The sequence below is a fragment of the Pyricularia oryzae genome, chromosome 4, assembly GCF_000002495.2.
Source record: "Pyricularia oryzae 70-15 chromosome 4, whole genome shotgun sequence".
Lineage (NCBI taxonomy): Eukaryota > Fungi > Ascomycota > Sordariomycetes > Magnaporthales > Pyriculariaceae > Pyricularia > Pyricularia oryzae.
This window is the reverse complement of record NC_017851.1, coordinates 4,554,469-4,574,530: the sequence shown is the minus strand read 5'-3', so window position 1 is coordinate 4,574,530 and position 20,062 is coordinate 4,554,469. Positions and strand designations below refer to the sequence as shown.

Below are 20,062 nucleotides of genomic sequence, written 5' to 3'. Positions count from 1 at the left end.
TGCTTTTTATAGGCGAGGGCCATGCTATTAATTTCTGACCTTGACATGTTTGCCTCGGCGGTGATTATGTTGGTGGCAATTCCGTCTAGCGACTGCAAAATTAGAGTCTGCCCTGGACGAAGCTCAACCTGTAGAATTGTGGAGTCTTGAACAGCATCGTTAGTCTGGTCATTGTCACGTGTGATGATGCCCAGGAGATATTATGGTTGCATTTTCGGGGGTTTGGGAGTGATTTATGTTGGATCTCCTGGCTGAAAGAACAAAGGCAACATACACAGTATTGTTAATAGGGAACGGGCTGCCCAAAGTCATCGGTAGCCTTAAGATTAGGCTGCATTTTCACCTTGCTTAGAAATTCAGTTTGAAAAGAGCCGGCTAGTTTGAGAATGCAAGAGACTTGTTTTCTTTTCTTGCGCGTCAGCTGATGGACGCCATCCATTATTTGGTACAATGCACGCCCGCCTGCTATGTTTGGATGAGAGAATGGCAGGCCTAGCAGCAATAGTTGGGATTCAATCTCAGCATGAATCTGAATCTCGCATCGATAAAACAAACCAAGTACTACTTAACCTTGAGCTATACCTGAGCTGCCTTTCTAACTGCGCTGGTCGCGACAACTAGGTTAGTCTAGGTCTATTATTCCAATGCATTCCAAGGTATCACTGGCCTCTAATTTACAAGCTCGGATTCTTTGGATTGGACCTGATTTGCTACCCAAATTGTTGCGCAACTATTAGTTCAGGTTCTCTGGTCAAAAATACGTTGGAGGCGTCACGAGAAAAAATCCGATCCTAAACGCGCAGTGCGGGTTGGGGAAGTCCTGACCACTTCCAACGTGGCCAAAGTCGAAACTGAGGTTGAAGACAATTTTTTCTCACCCAATTACGGTCAAGAAAGCTTGCATATTGCACAAGACCGACGCAGGGGAGCTTTTTTGGCTAGCGGCGTGAACGATATGAGGTCATCTGGACCAATCGCTTGGACCCTGATCGCCAAGACACGCAATCCGATTCGCGGCATAAACTGGTCCCAAACGTCAGAAGATGCCCAGTGCTCGGTCCGTGGTTCGTCCCATTGCATCTTTTGATTCACTGATGCAAGTAGTTATTCTTGTCCTCGCCCTTCCTGCTGTTTGCGGGATCGGGCGTTCCGGCTTAACCAACATTGTCCCAGAAAGCATCCTCCGAGAATGCCATGCACAATGAACAGAAACCCCGTAAGACAAAACGCGTGGTTTGTTTCGTCGCAAGTTCACCGAACCCTCGTGTAACAGCGACAGACGCCCTGCACGCGTGTCCGGAGCCCGTGGGCAACCCTTGCTGGGAAATCTCTCTCGACTAATCTTTGTGGTCGTAAAGTGCCAAAACTCGATCGGGTTTGCGGAGCCGCCTTTGGGTGTTCTTGGCAAGCATTAGCCGCGGTTCGTAGATCAGCCCAGTCCAACAGTAGATGCACTTGTTATATATAGCCCTGGACCTGCCAAGATCTCATCCGTATTTCTTTTTTTTTAATTCAGACACAGCAATCTTGAGAACTCAGGGACCCTTCTCCGAGGAAACAACACATACCGGACTTGACAAGACACTATTTTCACAACTCCCAACCGTTCAACAACAGCCAGCGACCCAAAATACCGCGCAAACCCTAAAGCAAACCTGTGATAATGCATCTTCCAACAATCACATCGCTCCTCCTGGCCGCTGCCCTCCCGGCGGCGGCACGCAGCCTGACCAGCGCATCATCCTACGGCCTCGCCGCCCGGGCCGAGCTGGCCGAGCAACAACTCGTTCGCCGTCAGGACCCTGCTGCGCCCGGCGCTGCCCCCGTGCCCCCGGTCGAGGGTGGTAGGGGCAAGGGAAAGGGCGCTGAAGGCAAAGGAAAGGGTGGTGAGGGTAAAGGAAAGAGGGGACAGGGTAAGGGGCAGGGTAAGGGCAAGGGAGCTCAGGAGGATTTCCCGCGCCCGGGAGGGGCACCTCGCCCTGAGGGAGCACCCCGTCCTGAGGGAGTTCCTCGCCCAGAGGGAGCACCTATTCCTCGACCGGAGGGAGCACCCCGTCCTGAAGGAGCTCCTCGCCCAGAGGGAGCACGTCCTGAGGGAGCTCCTCGCCCAGAGGGAGCACCTATTCCTCGCCCAGAGGGAATCCCACGCCCAGAGGGAGGACGTCCTGAGGGAGCACGTCCTGAGGGAGCTCGGCCAGAGGGAATTCCGCAACCGGCCCCGCTAGGAGACAAGGAGATAGTCCAGCGTGCAGGCCAGCCAGGAGCCCCTCGCGGAGGCCAGCAGGGCGGCCAGGGAAAGGGAAAGGGAGCCCGCGGTAAGGGCAAGGCAGGTCAACAGGGAGGCCAACGCGCTGGCCAGCAGGGCAACGACGAGGATGAGGAGCCGGCAGCCCCCCGGGCAGCTCAGCCCGGAGCTCAGCCAGGTGCCCAGCGTGGGGGCCAGCAGGGGGGTCAGCGCGGAGGTCAAGGTAAAGGCAAGGGAGCCCAGGGCAAAGGAAAGGGCAACAGAGGGGCGGGAGCTGGCGCCAAGGCCCCGGCCGCACCGGCCCCTGCTCCCAATGGTGGTGACGAGGAGTAGATGATGGGTTGGTCAGTGCGTGTTTATGGGAGTGGGTTGTGGTCAATGGACTTGAGGGAGCCTTTTGTTTTAGACTATCTTAGATATATTTTCCAGTTACTACTATTTTTGTTACTTGTTCGCCACATCTGTTAACAAATTCCATTAGTCTGCCTCAAACCCAGGATCCACACTGTTGTCAGCGGAATACAAAGTTGGCAACGATTTTGAAGAGTCAAAAGGAGTCCCAGGAAACTAGACACGCAATCAGGCTTGAACTGGTGGGAGGTTATTTGGTCGACATCAGCAGTGCCACTAAGAGCCGGTGTTCGATCCAAGAGAAGCAAGTGCAAACGAGCCGAAAGATCTACCTAAGCAACCGTGCCAACATCCCCCTGCAGAGAGAGGCACTTGACGCCGACACTGCAGTGGACCCAGTCAGCCCACTCACCCGTCGACGACATCCACATCAGAGGTACGAATTCAATTCTCCAGCATATTCGTTGCATCGTCTCTTCCACCCAAGCAGAACTCGACGACGCCAAAATCCACTCCAGATGACCGAAAAAGATCAAATGCGGTGGCGCTCAAGAGCTCGAACTCGCTGGCGCCAATATTGAGCTGGTCGTTCCACCGAAGCACGTCCTTTTCGGCTGCGGCGAAGGTGCTTGAGTGAACAGTTCTCTCATTGAGGGTGATGCAATCCCATCTGTCAATCATGTGCGGGGAGTTGAATCGCCCAACGGAGTAGAAGACAAAGAATAAGATAACTGTCACTTGCGGAAGATTTCACATACGACCATACCTACTGGAATATACGGGATCCCGTCCGCTCTCCCCTAGTCAAACCAGTGAGGGCAAAAGTAGTACGGAGAGCATTTGGTGCCATGGTGACCCACATGCGCCGGCCAATGGCTGCCTTCGGTTTTGCGCCGCCCCGCCCTCAATTTGTATCCTTCACCTCGCCGCCACCGGTCTTGCGCCGTCGCCAGAAACCGTTTCCCGTTTTTGGGATGCAGGCCATATCGACGGCCATGGCCATGGAACTCTCGATGCCCCCAGAGGAAGGGTGCCTGCGGTCCGCCGCTCTCTTTTTGAGAAGAGGGCCCGCCACCCTTCTGCCTTCTCTTTCGCCTGTGACTCAACACGGACCTTTTCAACGGCGTCGACAATTTTTGCAATGGAGGCTCCACGCGCGGCAGCTTTTCCCGTAACGACACGGCCAGTGCAGGCCTTCAGGGACTCAAAACTCGAGGCAAGGCGCGCGCTGTTGGAAGCGAAGCGTGTCACGTCCTTGAACGACCCGTTGCCGGACAGGCCACGTGGGGATAGCGACAGTTACCGCCTCGCACAGGAGCGGGCAATGCAACAATGGAGGAGGTCAGAGCCACTATTTTTCTCTTTTTGTTCCTGGCATGGCGTTTCTACATGCGACATGCCCCTAGGCAGCTCACTTGCTAACTCGGCAATTCTGGGATAATCTGAACGAGCAGATACTTCAGCGATGTCGTCCGTGACGTTGATCCTGACCAGATTTGGCTTGATCTTTGTGGCAGAGGCCCCAAGAAACTTGAGGCGATGAACTACTGCAAGTGGTTCCTCGAAGATTATGTCGAGAATTCCGAGCGACAAACTTTGTCGATTGAATCGGAAGACCACTCCGAACGATCGGTAAAGCGGGATTTGACGGTCCTACATTTGTGGAGGACTCTTGTAACGGCAGCCGACAACACCATTCTTCATCGAAAAAGGCAGATCGTCACCGACTATGATCCTAGTCTGTGGACCCTGACGTATACAGACGGCAAAGCGCGGCGTGGATCGGGCCCAGTTAGCGATATTGTAGACGTGAGTCCTATGCCTTTCTTTCTCTGGTCTGTTGGTTCGTCTGTCCACCCATGGCCCTGCTCATTGGTGTCTAACGCCTGGGGGGAATGGCGCAGTGGTTAAGCGCCATGGCTGTTACTTGAGTAACGTAGGTTCGAATCCTGCTCCCTCCACCTCCTCCCCGCTTACCCGTGGCAAGGATAACCCGGCTGGCTATCGACAACAACCACCCGCCTGTGCCGTCGAGCCCACACTTGTTGGGAACTTCGTCTCCATGGCTACAAACGACCGACAGCTCCGCTGTTTGGACACAGGCCCCTCTCGATGAAGAGCCGTCAACTGCCGTCAGACGAATCCTCCGTGCGCCTGAAGGCACGGGGTCGCGTCAGTGAACAAACCTGTAAGCAGGACCGGGCACGAACCCGGTCAGGCTCGATTCGCTTCTATGCCCTTGTTTTCCGCTGTGTAAATAGAGAAAATAGAAAGCGCGCCGAGATACCCCTCGGGAGGTTGCTAACGGCCGGCTAATGAGCCGGGCCGAGCCCGGCGTTAAATAATACTACTACTACTACTACTACTACTAACGCCTATAACCATATAATCCACGACAGTGGATTGTCGTAGAATTATCTGCGACCTACAATCTCGTTCGGGAGCAAACATTCGTCAAGGTCGCGGCAACCTCCACAGATATCATCGTACTTTTAACGGCGCTCTGGACGAAGGCGAAGCACATTCCTTGCAGGCGCCAAAATCGAGTCGACCTCCACAAAGTAATCCTGTTGATGTCTCTGGGCGGGTTCCGACCCGGCACTACCGTCAAACTAAAATACAAACAAGTTGAGGTAGACTTGGTCCGAGATCCACAGTCAACTAGGAAGGAGATGACTCCTCGCTGCAATGTTACTATCCAACAAAACAAGCGGATTCAAAAGAAGGCTCGCACTTCTCAAGATGAAAAGTGAGTAACATTTTTAACATGTGCTTCTTTGTTGCTTCTTGCTCCAGGGGACCTACCGTTACTACGCGCTAACATTCTTAACGACAGGGTCAAAATCCCACTGTATCCTACAAACGACCCACTTGTCTGCCTCTCAACCCTCCTCCTATCGCAGGCCATCGCAGATGATGCTTTCGCCGCCAGTGACTCGATAACGTCTCTGGAAGATTTAGAACGGCCTAGGGAGGCCAAATACGTTAGACTTCCCTGGAAGGAAGAAATGCTCGATCGGGAAATCATCCAGATAGATTATGCCACCCTGCTGAGGCTTTGGAAGCGTTTGGTTAATGTGGCTGGCTGTCGTGACCCGATGCGCCCGTACTCAATGCGAGTAGGCGCAGGCGGCCGCCTCGATAGTAAGTGCAGTTGCTCCCGTCCTCATTACCATGCTGACTAGGGTTCTAGAAGCTCTCAAACCTGCCCAACGAAACTATATACTTTCACATTCCACCTCTGTGTTCAACAAAAACTACCAGCCTAGGGACTTGGGCTATAACCTGTCAACGATTGCGTTCCCTAATTATGCTGGGGGTGACACAACCGAGAAGCTGTCGGAGCTCATGCGCAACACGTCTTTCACATGGAACGAGAATGCCCCAATATACCCTACCCAGGAAGACCTCGATTCTTTTGAAAGGAACTCTCGCATCCGCGCTTACCGTGACGAGTATGCCAATCTTAAAGATGACTGCTCTCCAGAGGCTAAAAAGCAGGCCAACCGTGTTCAGTCGCAAATAAGCAAATCGATCGACATCCTGTGCGCCCGCGCAGTGGAAAGGAGGAGAGATGAATTCTGGAAAAAAGTCGATCGACGTAATGCAGAGGGCAAGGGAACAGACGATCTTCAAACCGAACACATCAACCCTCGGAAGGCCCGGCACCAAGACTCAATTGTACCAGCCACACAGATTGGTCAGATTCTAAGCAAAGATAATGTTGGGTCCAACGTTTTTAGCAATTCACTGGTTGCCTTTCTCAAGTGCAGAGATTGCGATATTGAAACACTACTGGGCGAGGATGTCGGCTCACAACAGCCCACACAGGTGCCGGGATCGACCTGTCTCTTATGCAAAGTTACGTTCACAGAGCGGAGAAACCTGACGCGGCACAACACCAACATTCATCAAGCTCAATTCCAGCGGCCTTTCAACTGCCCCAGCTGCAAAAACCAGTGCGTCATCAACGGTGCTGCAGACTGGGAATGCCATGTCATCACGTTCCATGGCAAACACAATGCTCCACGATGGCCCTCGTCGAAGAAAGCCGCCACGACGACGACGCTAATCACACGTGACCGGCTGGATAATTCAAAACACATGTGTTGCTTATGTGGGCGCACATACGATTCGAAGAAAGCTCTTACACGGCACAACACAGAAATCCACCACGCAGAAGGAAAATTCAATGAACCTTTCAGCTGCCCTGCATGCAATATTGTTAACGAGGAGCCGGATTGCACAATAAATAATGCCGACGAGTGGAGCAACCACGTCGCAAAAGTCCATGGCGAGCACAACGCCCCGGCTATGCCAAGTGCAAGCCGGACTAGCTTTCGTCGCAAGCGGAAAAGGAGTAATGATGATTCAGAGCTGGCGAAGGGGGAAGTTGAGCATTTCGAACCAAACCTGTCAGAATCTCGAGAGGTAAAGAGAGCTAATAAGGGCCGATTGGAAAAATATAAAGGTAAGAAGGCCTTGTGCCTTTTTTGCGGATTAACAACGTCTCCTGGACGCACCTTCTCCGCGCATCTGACTAGGAGACATCGGGAGCTGTTTAAGTCAGAATTTTCTTGTCCCACGTGTCTGAAGTTGGGTCGCGAAGTGTGTATTTCTTGCCGATATAATTGGACACGTTATTTGTCGGAGGATCATGGTGGGGACAACGGTGCATTGCTTGTCGAAGCTGGTAGAGGTGAAGATTCAGCGGCCACCAAAGGGGAAATAAGAGCATCAAACATCCCGGATACTCTTATCGATCCCATTTTGAAATCTGATTCCGTTTGATAGAAGGATTTATATTATTGGCTTTCTCTTGAATTTATTTCTGAAACATATATAATTAGTAGCCACAACGGCTTGGTAGATTTCTCGCTGGGCTAGTGGCAGCAGCCGTAATTACCGCCCCCGTTCTAGAGTGCCAATTTAATTTTTATCAATACTACGGAACTACCGTACGTATGTGCGTGGGCCTTGACCAAAGTAACTGTTCGCGGCGAGCTCCAAATACCTACAGTAGATGTGTTTTTTCTTCTTCTTCTTTTCTTTTCTTTTTGTTTTTTCTCTCCTTTATTCTTTGCTTTTGCAAAGGGATAAAAGTGGGAGCACACACGCCCCGCAACATTGTGCTAAATACTCAAGGAAGGGATTTTTACCCCTACTACAGTAGTATTTGAAGGTGCCATAAGCATGGAGAAAGCATGGAGAAAGCATGGAGAAAGCATGGAGAAAGCATGGAAAAAGCATGGAGAAAGCATGGAGAAAGCATGGAGAAAGCATGGAGAAAGCATGGAGAAAGCATGGAGAAAGCATGGAAAGAGCATGGAAAGAGCATGGAAAGAGCATGGAAAGAGCATGGAAAGAGCATGGAGAGGGGTCCGTATAGATTGCAATATGCACAACACTTTATAACGAAACCCGCGCAAAAATGCGTCCCTGGTCCGTTAGGCATTTAGCACTCGTACCTTTTGGCGTTTTGTAGCGAGGTCAATTTGCATACCAGGTACAATTTGCAACGGCTCTCAAACACTACCCCACAGGAACACCGAAACTTGAAGGCTATTATAATATAAAAAAGCTATAACGTGGTTCATCAGGACCCCGGACATATCAGGACCCCGGACACTTTTCCTGCACAATACTACTTCCAATTTCAATTGCAACGCCAGCGTTGTTCAATTTACCTCAATGCAATCGGATATATGTACATCAGACATTTCTGCATCCTCCTGACAGGTGCGTGCATTATGTCCAGGTTTACCGCAGTTGCCGCAACGTCGTTTAGTCGCCGGCTGCGCACTACTCCCCTCCCCATTTTCATCTTTCTTTTCGTATATTAGACCATCGGCACCATTTGATTGAAGCAAATTCTGACCCTCTTGTATGGTAAATGACCCTCCTTCGCGGATACGTGTTTTTTGAGCCCTGCGCCGCTTGCTAAGCGCTTCGTTGGCCTTCCGAAGGCTGTGGTTCTCCGCTTCCAAAAGTGTGGTTCGATGAGCAATCGACTCCAACCCTTTTGCTAGCTGCTTTACAGCATTAAAAATAGGCGTTGGCGAGCTTCCCTGATGACAGTTGATTCGACTTTTAACAAGGGTAGATTGATTAACGGCTTCTGTCGGGTTGTGCGGTGTTTGAGAGACCCAGGTTTCGGTGCTGGAAAAATCAAGCTCTTTAGGTGACGGCGTCCGTAGCCTAACATCCAGCTTAGATATGACCATTTCCGGGCTATGGGGGATAATTCCCGCCCCTCGAAAACCCCCGGCCATATTTTCTTTTGTCATTGACTTTTTGTAAGCCGCTGCAAAAGCCAAAAAGAAGTCGACTTTGCTGATGTTAGTGATGTGGGCCCGGATAAAATCGTTAATTTTTTGACCGTACGCCCGCTTAAGGACGTTAAACACTCCGACATCAAGTGGCTGGGTTAAATGAGATGAATGAGCAGGCAGGTAAAGTGGAATAATATTGTGATCTTTGCAATAGCCCTCGAATTCAGGGGATCGATGACTGCCGTGCCCATCGAGCACTAACATCCGATATACGCCTTTTGTCCGCGATTTTGTATGGTTGTCGAAATGCTGAACCCAGTCGAGGCCAGTCTCGTTGTCGGTCCATCCATTAACGGTGGGTTTGAGGCGCCACGTGTCCGGAAGACCGCCTTCTGTATACCAATTGGACAAATGGTAAAAGCCTTTGACGATGATATACGGGGGTATATCGTAACCGTCGCCACTGATGCAACAAATTGCAGTCGCCCATTCTCGATTGCCAGGCTGTACTTTTTTCCTTCTTCCGCGTCTTTCGGACCCAGTTACGACCATTCCAGCGCAAATCTGGCCCATCATAAAGCCGGTTTCGTCGAAGTTGTACATGTCGCAGTCTTGGATGCCATATTTGGCCCTCATATTGGCCACCAATTGAAACCACGCGTTTAACGCGTCAGGATCTTCGCAAAGAGCTCTTTGGAAATCGTAAGCGCGAGAAAAACGCGTTTTTAATTCTGTGCGTCGTTGTACGAAGCGATAAGCCCATTGCTTGCCGACCGGTCGCGCGTCCCGCGCAGCGAGAAGATGATCGGCCATTGCGGCCACATCAGCGATCTGGGCTGGAAACCCTCGGGAATCCAGGTCCAGTATATACTGGACAATTACTTCCTCTTCCCTTTCCGTTAGCTTTTGGTTGCCTGGCCGACGATTGGCCAAAGAAGCGATGCCGTTTATTCTGTCGTGTAGTGTCGATTTTGGGACATTATATATTAATGCAACCTTTCGTATGCTTTTCTTTTTGCTTGATCGGAGCTCATTTAGAGCAAGAATGATTCGCGCTTCGCAATTTGATGATTCCATTACTGTTGGGGGAAAGAACACGTGTGGAAAATAAAGGATGAAACTGGGTTGAAAAATGTCCGGGGTCCTGATATGTCCGGGGTCCTGATGAACCACGTTATTAGATATATTTACAGCTGCTGATGTTTTGGAAAACAACTAACGCTGTAGGATGCAGTTTTCGAATCCGTAGCGGTAGGGTTTGAATATGAAGACCGGGATGTGCCAGCAACAGCTGTTCATGCTTTAGTTAACCAGCCATTTTTGTACAACGCAGTTCTTGACCAGTATTTACTCTAAAGTGGATTGCGACTAAGAAATTTGCAATAACTTCCATAAATCCTCCGATTGAAAGGCAAATCATGGTCAAATTCTTTTGTGAGCGCTCTGACAAGTAGCTTGACACGTCTCTTGCATTAGCACTGGAAGGAGCACAGTCCGAATAAACGTGCCTTGGAGGGTGTCTTCAAGAGGTGCCACTAGGGCAATTTGCAAAGCTGCATTTGTAGCCTGTCCATTGTTGCATAACCAAAGGACGAAAGGTGAAGCCTGATAGTAATCTGGACTCACGCAGCCACCACCCAAATTCCCGTATCTTGTAACGTTATCATATTGCGTTCTGATTTTAGCAGTCACTCAAATATGTACGGTATTACGAAGTACGATGGCGTGGTGGGGGTATGGCGCTGTGGCGCGCAGCGGCGCATGGCGTAGTGGCGTAGTGGCGTATACAGTTTCAATGTGCAGCATTGTCCCATCGCTTTTTAAACTGGGCGCTTAATATTAATGTTGATATTGATTTTGATGGCGACGTTGAGATGCACAGTTTCTTCCAATCAGTTAGCCGCCGCTTAAGCGCTTTCGCATTTTCGATTTTTGTTTCAATTAACGAATATCAGGTTCGCGTTTGCCAGGGGATTTATATAAACTGTGCAATAGTGAAATAAAATTATTTGCTCTGACCTGGTGTACGACACTAAAACTCGTTGCGTTTAACACGATTTTCTGAACGAAACGACTGGAAAAATGACACCACCAAATATCAGCCACTTGATCGACAGCCGAAGTTCAAACCTGCTCCGAGAAGCCACAGCGCTCGAACTTGATGGAGTGAAAGTGGCCATTTACATCGAGTATGACGGCTTGACAAAGTGTTTCGTCACCGACGAAAACTTTCAGCCGAATTGGAACGCGGAACCAGACGCGAAAATAACAATTGCGCCAACCCAAATTTCGAACGAGGAAGAGTATAAACATGGCGGTAGCTTGTCGTCCGACTTTGCCTCATCTTCAGCATTTGGCAGCCCTGCATTTTCCGCGCCAAACTCGGATATGGTCCGAGCCGAGTTGCCGCTAGAAAGCGGCTCTTTTACACAAAGCAATCCTTCGATTTGCGTTTTTGGCACCCCGGTCCTGGATAGTGTCGAGTCTCCCTCCAGAGCCGCGCTTTGCGACTCCGACACCTTGCTCTTCGGTTTTTGTGGGATCTCCTCAACTTTGTTCTGCATTGTCAAAATCCGGTTCCCCAGTTGTTTCGCCGCTGCCGAGTTACTGCTCCTCTGTGGAGGCCTTTGTGGAAGACAGTAACCTGGCCCATTCGTCTCAAACCTCGGCAGCAAATGCCGCGGGGCCTCCCCGCCTGCTCCCAAGTTTACTTCCTTTGCCATGCTCGAATTTTGGTCCCCCGGAAACTAGTCCTTCGGTCCAATTCCCGAGCACCTATCTGGCACGCCGGTCTGCTCCGGCGAGTTCAACCATCCCCGAACGTTTGCTCGAATCGAGCTATGTAATTAATGCAATGAACACCCTCCCGACAAACGGAAAGCCGAGAAAAAGGAAATGGATCGAATAAATGCTTGATTTCGCTTGGTGGACATTTAAACACAGCCTTTTCTTAGCGTAGCTTTATAATGGTTAATGGCAATGCCATTAATTGTCCTTAATAACAATGTTGAAATAGTTTTTCCCTAAGCGTATATAATTTGAAGAATTTGAGCTACAACGGCGTTTAATTTAACAGCGCAGTTTAGTAACACAAACCCTACTATATCGTTCTTTTAATTCCGCCACAATACAATGTCAAATCTTGTCATGTTTTAATGCTGCGAAACAAAACTATCGACGCCCCGGCCACATTCCCTGCACACAAATCCATGCCCGGAGGGCTGTTCCTTCGACAAACGAAACCTGACTTTTGCCTCATGGTTTGGACGGTTGCCGGGGCGCCTGTCGATAATATAGTTTTGAAGGTCGATTTTGCTTTCAACCACTTCATCGTATGATTTGGAAGGTGTTTCTTTACTTCGAACCCGGGCTGATCTCGGAAATCCTAGCTTTGCAAACTGCCATTTCACTTCTTGTTTTACCACATCTTGAAGATATTCGTGATCAATTTCTCGTCGGTAGGGATAGTTTTTGGCATTGTATTGTATGGGTTCGTGGTATTTTCTAGACATGTTGCTGGCCTTCCTTTCAATTTCCCATGTGAAACATGAATGCAAACGAAGGGTTTCGAATGAAATCTTTATTGGAAGACAAGTTTCCTATTTATAAACAATAATATACTGGTCTTTTGGCGTTGTATACCGCCTTCATCACTCGGCTGACATCGCAACGATGTCGACAAAACAAGGTGAGATGATAAACTGGCGGCAAACACCGCACTGCGGTTTGCTAAAGTGTTTTTTTCGGACACTGCCCCAGCTTTCTTAACTGCTGCCACTTTGTCACACCGCTTTTCTGGTTACAGAAAGTGAAGCGAAATGTGTAAATTAGATAAAGCCCAAGTCAAGGAAGGATATATAAAATATCATTGTCAATTGTGGCTTTCTGAAGCCAGCATTAAGAAATGAAAAAGCACCCAACGTGAAAAGTGAAAGTTATCTTTTGTGCATTGTTTTCCTGCTCCTGCGCCGCTTTGATTTGGTCCTCCTCTTTTTTCAGCTCCAAGAAAAAATCCAGCCTCTTCCTTAGGAAAAGGAAGTCAATTGAAAACATTTTGTATGGCGGCAAACTCTTTTGCGAACGCGTCGTTCCCCCTTTTCTGAGATGGCCCATGTTTCCTTTTGAGCTTGGCGTTGGCAGAGATCGAGCCCAGCGGCGCACGGTCCGGAATAGTCGCTCTTTCAAAATCAACAACCATAGGGTGCTGGCCATCTACCAAAATGTTGCGCGCCTCAGCATCGCCGTGAAGGACACCAAGACGGTGTATTGCGGTAATTGCCTTGGAAATCGAAGCAGTAACGACAAATTTATCGATACGGCCGTCACTGCTCGACAAAGGCTTGCCAGCCCAACTAAGGAGTAAAAAGTGCTTATAAACACCGCCGTCGCAATATTGCGGGAGAACCAGAGACATCAATCCGAGGTATACCGGAACGTGCCTCCCTTGAATCTCGCTAAGGCGGTTATAAACCTTTTCCTCATGTTGCAGGAATTCAAGATTCGCAGTTTCCACACCCTTGGCCACAAGTGTGTAGCCATGCAGCGATAGCCGGACCTTAAACAACGAACCAACAAACCCTGACAGGTATAACGGCGTACAGTCTGCGTCAGGCCCACGGTCTTTGGCTAGCTGTGCTTGAAGCAGACTTAGAAATTCTGCCCTGTCAATGTGTTTCTGCCCGTGGCTACTGGCGTTCGGACAGGTTTTGTCAACAGGTCTACGACATTTCAGCCCAAGAAGACATTTATGGCTGCAGTAAAGCATATCCTGTATTCCTTGTGATTTACCCGCCCGCAGTCCCCCACGACCTTCTCTGCGTCCACCAGAGCCTGGCGTGCCATTCCTGTGAAAATTGGAGGATCGTTTCGGAGTTGGGGAGTGCAGGAAATCATTGTCGTCTTCATCTTCGTCGGACAAGGGCTGAGTGGGTAGCTGCCGGCAGAACGCGCGGGTGCGGATCGGCGAGCGCTTGAAGCCTTGCCAACGGCGGGGTATATAAGGAGAAGCCCGTTCTTTATCCTTGCGGACAGAAGACGGTATTTTGGCCAGCACATCCTCGTATTCGACAGCCCATGTTTCGAGCGTAGCCGCCGCGTCGTGCCACGATTGTGGGGGCGGCGCAGTACGAACAGCCTGCAGGACGAAGGCGAATACTTGCGCGACGGCTGTACGGTGGAGTCTGTTCACGTCATCGTCGAAGACGTCCAAGTTCGGGACGCAGACATGGTAGAGGACCGTCGCGGGATCATCCGGAATATGGAGGAAAACGAAAGTTTGTCCTGTGCAAACATACCCGTGTTTTATGCCCTTGCCAATCATGTAGGAGAACAGCTGCGTGACCACGGCGGCGGTAAGCGCCTTCGACGCAAGCACGAAGCCTTCGCAATCTTGGCCAATCACATCTCGCTTCGGCTCAATCGCGGATGCCAGGCCGGTAACCACCTCGTCCTGGCTTAGTTTGTGCGGCGCTTTGTACTCGATTGCCATTGTCGGGGTGTTCGCTCCGTTCGTTGTCCTGTATATGCAGAACTGGTCCGCTCGGTTGCCTTTTCCTTTGCTTTTCGCGGTGCGACGCGGTTTCCGGACTTTGGCCGTTGCAGATGACGCACCTGCGACGCTGGGCCCAGAGACGGTCATCTGTTCGAGAGGTTCGGATAGGCTTTCGTCCGCCGCGCCGAGGTTCGTGTGGCTTTCGAACGTTACGGTCCCATGCAGGCCGAGGCGCTGTCGCAACAGTTCGTTCTCGAACACTGCATCGACCAGCTTTTGGACTGCATTTTCAACGGTGTTACGCTCAAAATGCCGTAATCCATGCTCGCTGCTAATCGGGCTTATTAAAGAGCGAACGTAATCCACCTGGTGTCGAGATGGAAATGTAGGACGGGAGGTGAAGGAAGGGTCGGAAAGCAGATTCCATATTTCCTCTTGTTTTGCTGCAAATTCGTCCCATTTGGAAATTCGTGATGGGTAAACACGGCCAATAGGATCAGTCGTGTCGCTTTGGGTGGTTAAAGAGCGGTCGGTCAGAACTTGGATGGCAAGACTGAGCGAGTGGCATGCGTCAAGATAGGGTTCAATTGCCAGCGGTTGCGATGCCCTGGCGGCGTCTTCCGCCCCTTCGCGTCGGCGCTGCTCTTCTCGGATGCGTTTCTCGGCGTCTTCGGTTCGGCGTTTGGCTTCTTCGAGCTGTTCACGGAGCTTCTTGAGTTCTTCATCCATATCGGTCATTGATGGAGGATGTTTGCAGCAAACAAAATTAGGTAGACGGGTATTTGCAGCAGATCGAACAGGGCTCGTTGCACAGGCAACCTGTATCGGGCCCTGGGTCTGCCTACGTAAGCACTGCTACGGAGACGCAAGCTAAACTGTGGATCTGGTCACAAGGTGCCATTTCAGCCACAATTTAGACCGAGCGCGGTGGCGCAAACCACTTAAATCCTGGGTTGGTGGATTCAATTTTCAAGTCGGCCCAATATTCACAAAATACGTATTGAGAAAGCTGCAAAAGATGAGATAGAAAACAAAAAGTTTCAAGAGTTGAAGGGACAAGGGAGATATGAAAAAATAGCCTAGGTTTGCAAGTTCAAGGGTTAAAGGAACTAGGGAGAGCATTTGATCGAAATGTGCCACCTACCCAAGGTGATATGCAACATGTAAGGCAAATGGCAATGATTTTATCTTAACGTTATTAAGCATAAGCAGGAAGGATAGTGCAATAACATCAAACTGTTAACTGCAGAAGGGACTTCCCCTCCTTAGTTTCCTGCACTTATGCAGAAGCCACCCGCCACAGTAAAAACGGGGCAAAGTCTCCGGCTGCAGGTAATCAACGACAACGGGGAACAGTAAAATTATACCTCACACCTCGACACTGTGCAGGAGGCCGCCGGCCGCCCATACATCTCTTGAGGTCTGGAAAACGGGTGAATAGCAACGCTGATTTGTTAACGACTGGATCAAAGCTACTTTCGGGGCCTGTAATAGCTACCTGCAAACCAGCTTAATACGAATACCATCGGATTTCGCTTGGTTCTAAACGCCCGATTACGTCAATCGTCGGCGCCGACGCATTGCAGCGACGACATTCCGTGATCGTATGCCGAACCAAAAAGCTCCATTCGATTATCGTCAAGGAAGCAAAGGCCAAAAAGCCTTCACCCTCTTTGCCCAAATCCTGCAGATCCGCGGATCTAACCCATGTCGTCCTGCAACCTCGTCGACCTTGCCAGTCTTCCTAGGGTTGAAAACCTCCCTAACATCTTTTAATTTTCGTCCCCTCGCACCGCACGCATATGCCACGATGCGATAAAAAGCCCACCGCAGGCTGAATTTGGCCACCATATACAGCAGCCCACCTGCAGGCACCGCAATAAGCATATAACTTTGGAAGTGGTGTCCGTAAAACCGCGCTCTACTGATCGTAAATACAACATCGGCCGTCTCGCTCAATTGTGAAATTGATGTAACAGCGGCACGGCGCTCGACCAGTTCCTCACGCAGCCGGGCACGATGCCACGATACCGGAGCCTGGCGGGGTAGGGATAGAAATGTGTGCCAGCAGTGGAGGGCGGTGCTTCGGCGGTGGAATTTGATTGCTCGTTTTATTTTTGTGGTAGCATTGGGTAGTGGGACAACTCTTCAGGGACTCAAGTCGATTTTGGTGTAAAGCAAACGACAAGGTACAAATGGATCAAGCGGTATTACAGACCGAGTTCCATTCTAGTTGTTTTGTTATTATACCTTGGGGGCGGAGCGTTTATTTCGTGTTCAAGGTTTCTATTCCATCTGTTTATTGGTTGACGGACCGCCAGCTCGACATCAGCCCCAGGTTCGTTAAGAAACTCGATTCTTTGCGAAATTCGAATCCGAAGCTTACCAAACGGGATATGATCAACTGCTCCTGGTCACGAGTGCCCGGCTTTAGCCGAGGAGTTTATAACACTACGCGACAGAGTTTACGAGAGCAGGGACCGCTTGCGAGAGGAGGCCCGCTCCGATGCGACTATAACAGTTTCGCAGGCAATTTTCATAGCCAAACCGCTTTTGACGGGCTGGTATCCAAACATCAAAACCTTTAGTATGTGGTCCTTTTTCACGAGGCAAGCAACATTTACGGGCCCAAGGTTGAGCTACCGGCCTGCCTATCCTGGGACGCAGTATGGCTCGATAATTACAAGCAACTAATCGCGCGACACTGGCTGGCGATTCATTGTGCTTTCAGAAAGAAGCGCTCCGAGTTTGGGGTATTTCAACTCGCGTCGTGGTTCTCAGCCCTGGCATTTGCCACTGATTACGACACACGCTCCATGATCGAGGTTCTTTTTGCCATTGCTTCAATCCCGGATGTTGCTTCTGTTGCGCCACCAGCCAAAACAAATCAGTACAATCTGTCCATAGGTTACTCTTTTGTCAAACATCTCATCACCAGCGACGTAGAGAGCGGTGGGTATGGTTATTGTAATTCGGCGGAGGCCAAACTCTCCATCTTTCCCCATGAGGAAGAGTGGGATGCAAGTACGCGTCGACATACCACGTACAAGCGCAACTTTGACTTTAAAGTCAAGGCGTTTATCTCCTACCTGGAGTCTCAGTGGCCTTGTGAAAGGCCGAAAAAGCCAACAGAGAGCGATTGCGCCGGTTTGAGGGCGTATGTGGACGTCGATGAGACAATAACAGCAGTGCGGTCGAGGTGGAAGATTTGGTATCAAAATCACTTATTCTACAAATACCTGACGAAACTTGCTGAGGCCGTATCTCGCCAATCAATCGACTCGTCGATGGGCCAGTTGCCCCCGCTTCCAAAGCTACCAGCCTATACGCTAGTCGCCAGCAACAAGGGGTTCGCTGCCACTGCGGACCTCTTTGCTCAGAACCAGCCGCCGATAATTAGGCCTGAGGACCGTCCTCAACTTTGCCTCAACCTGGGCCGAGCTTGTGACGACAGTGACGAACAGTCACCGTCGTCTTGCATTCGATCATTTTTGAGAGGCCTTAGAGTCGGCACATGCACAGACTTTGAGCGGAAGTACTGCAGGGACCTTGAACTCAGCTTTCGCGCTCTTCGCGATCTTAATATGGACCGGAAGGATGGCACAGAAAATGGGCTTGCGACATCTCCGCAAACAGAGTTGCTACTGAAGTACTGGACTGAGTGCCCACGGCCATCATCCTCATCATCCTCCTCAAGCATCCTCCACCATTCATGGGTCAGACCCACCTTTGTTAGCGATTCACACCCAAACACACCAATAAGCTTAACAGCTGAAGAATTTTCGCCCTCCGGGCGCTGGTCGTCATGGCCTCACCAGAGGTCTCAAACCGCCGCGCGCGCCCGCAGAGCACGCCGCAGGCTTTGCCGCAGGGCCAGGCCGAGTCGGGACACGTATCTCTCGACACGCGCACCGCTAACGCGCCTCAGCCGGCTGGCCGCGGAAGGTACTCCAGCCTCCCGGCCCTGGCCATCAAAACACTGCAGCAGGAGTTGGAAAACGTGGAAACAGTCGGCAGCTGGCTCGAAGAGGTCTTTGCAGCCAAGCTCGAAAGTTTACAGGCCCCGGAGGACGCCGCGCTTAGGAGAATTGTTCTTGAACTTGACGACGTGATCAGCGGCTGGTTCCTCAGTCGCACCCTCCCTGAAAAAGAGCGTTCACGCTCCCCGTCGCGTTCGCCGACCAGTTCCAGCGAAAGGCGCAGCATTTTAATTACGAGGACGGGCACGGCGTCGTCGGCCTCTAAAGGCAGAGGCACGCCCACTAACAAATCGGTCACATGGGCCGAGCGAGCCGCCACGCCACCAGCGGCGGCCCCAACGCGAATTTTAACCCCGGCCACGCGCTCGTACCCGATACGTACGACGCCCGGCAATGCACCTGACAGCTCCGCAACTCCCTCCCAATCGGGCCGGGACCGCTCCCAAGCCCCGAAACGTTTGACAGAACAGCCGTCCAACCGCATCCTGATCCGCGTAAATGACAAATTGCGGATGGTGACGAGGGAGCCATACGCGGTAACGACCAAACTGGCCGAATTGGTCTCGGTGCCACACAGTGAAATCCCAAACGCCAAGCGTACCCCCACGGGCTGGGGTGTTACGGTGGCCTCTGAGGAAACACGGCAAAAACTCCTCAACCCCAGCGCGGTCAAGGCCATTATGGACGCATTGGACGCGCGGGAAGTCACTGTCCCGACAACCTGGCACACATACGCCGTCTCTGGAGTGCCCCGAACGCTCAATTGCCTGGACGGAAGAAAGGACGTACATGAGGTAATCCAGGAGGAGATTACCGTGGCAGCAGGCCAGCAGCCAGTCAACTGGCATATTTCCAAACATGGTTACGACCCACATACGGCTGAGGGCACGTGGATAGTGTCCTTCCTTCAACCCGTAAAGCCCTTTCAGCTTTTTGGAGTGTCGAGACGTGCGCGGAAGGTTGAAAAATCACGCAAAATTACACACCACCACGACGGTTGCCAGGGATATTGCGAAATACGTCGCTGCGTACGGCAAGCGCGTTGCGGCATATGTGGTGAAGCAAAACATGCGACAGAGGAAGAGCCGTGCAAGGCAGCCCCCAAATGCGTTAATTGCCACGGCCATTTCCCATCCGGACATGAGAATTGCCCTGCCCGACCTTTGGTGGTAAATGGGAAGCTTGAACGACCTTCACAGCGTAAACTTAAGGGGATTCGCAGAATCGGACGTGCCAACCGTGCCGCGATTATCAACGACCGGGCCGAAACGGCCCGCCGAGAGCCAGCACCTGCAATCCCGGTCCTAAGCACCTCATCGCAGCATTCGCAAACCTCGAGCTCCCGATCGAGCATTTCAAACAAAAGAGCGCGGCCATGCGAGGCGGCAGGAGCGGACATCCGTAACTTCCTGCAGGTTGAACAGGAACGCGTGCACGACGAAATCGTTTGGGCAGCCGAAATGGAGGAGGACGCAGCGGCTGCCGAACCTTGCCCCGCTGATGGGATAGACTTGGAAGCAACCCGTCGATTAATATGACGAAATACTCGCTCGGCAATATGCAGCGGGAATGCCTCGACGTAGTTTGGGCCAACGTAGGTAAAAGGATGGGTGTGCATCTGAGCCTATTGGAGTTGTGCCACCAGAGAAAGGTGGACCTGGTTAACGTTCAAGAGCCATGGTGCGGGCTAAATACGACTACACAAACGCACCCGGGCTATAAT

The 20,062-nt window shown here is 51.1% G+C and overlaps 6 protein-coding genes, 1 non-coding gene and 1 pseudogene across 8 annotated transcripts; 6 read left to right on the top strand and 2 right to left on the bottom strand.

Moving 5' to 3' along the window:
- Positions 1 to 1,663: 1,663 nt before the first annotated feature.
- On the top strand, positions 1,664 to 2,578 carry MGG_14836 (uncharacterized protein; the record flags this gene model as incomplete). Its single annotated transcript, XM_003717340.1, has 1 exon — positions 1,664 to 2,578. One exon carries the CDS (start codon positions 1,664 to 1,666, stop codon positions 2,576 to 2,578), a length of 915 nt encoding a protein of 304 aa, XP_003717388.1.
- A 774-nt stretch (positions 2,579 to 3,352) lies between these two features.
- On the top strand, positions 3,353 to 3,450 carry MGG_20345. Its single transcript, XR_001729800.1, has one exon. It is a non-coding gene; the product is annotated as a 5S ribosomal RNA (ribosomal RNA).
- A 287-nt stretch (positions 3,451 to 3,737) lies between these two features.
- Positions 3,738 to 6,668, top strand: MGG_14837 (uncharacterized protein; the record flags this gene model as incomplete). The annotated part of the gene is made up of 6 exons (XM_003717339.1): positions 3,738 to 3,937; positions 4,051 to 4,405; positions 4,996 to 5,345; positions 5,433 to 5,740; positions 5,790 to 6,427; positions 6,513 to 6,668. The coding sequence occupies 6 exons, from the start codon at positions 3,738 to 3,740 to the stop codon at positions 6,666 to 6,668; spliced, it is 2,007 nt and encodes a 668-aa protein (XP_003717387.1).
- On the top strand, positions 4,486 to 4,557 carry MGG_20211 (annotated as a pseudogene). The gene has a single exon. The product of its transcript is annotated as a tRNA-OTHER (tRNA).
- Positions 6,669 to 10,950: 4,282 nt separating the features above from the next.
- Positions 10,951 to 11,511, top strand: MGG_17221 (uncharacterized protein; the record flags this gene model as incomplete). Its single annotated transcript, XM_003717338.1, has 1 exon — positions 10,951 to 11,511. The coding sequence occupies one exon, from the start codon at positions 10,951 to 10,953 to the stop codon at positions 11,509 to 11,511; it is 561 nt and encodes a 186-aa protein (XP_003717386.1).
- Positions 11,512 to 12,907: 1,396 nt separating this feature from the next.
- On the bottom strand, positions 12,908 to 15,097 carry MGG_17220 (uncharacterized protein; the record flags this gene model as incomplete). The annotated part of the gene is made up of 1 exon (XM_003717337.1): positions 12,908 to 15,097. The coding sequence occupies one exon, from the start codon at positions 15,095 to 15,097 to the stop codon at positions 12,908 to 12,910; it is 2,190 nt and encodes a 729-aa protein (XP_003717385.1).
- Positions 15,098 to 15,997: 900 nt separating this feature from the next.
- Positions 15,998 to 16,450, bottom strand: MGG_17219 (uncharacterized protein; the record flags this gene model as incomplete). The annotated part of the gene is made up of 1 exon (XM_003717336.1): positions 15,998 to 16,450. A coding segment is annotated over one exon (453 nt), but the record flags the coding sequence as incomplete, so codon positions are not given.
- A 498-nt stretch (positions 16,451 to 16,948) lies between these two features.
- MGG_17218 (uncharacterized protein) lies at positions 16,949 to 18,024 on the top strand (the record flags this gene model as incomplete). The annotated part of the gene is made up of 2 exons (XM_003717335.1): positions 16,949 to 17,025; positions 17,091 to 18,024. Coding segments are annotated over 2 exons (1,011 nt in total), but the record flags the coding sequence as incomplete, so codon positions are not given.
- Between the last annotated feature and the right edge of the window lie 2,038 nt (positions 18,025 to 20,062).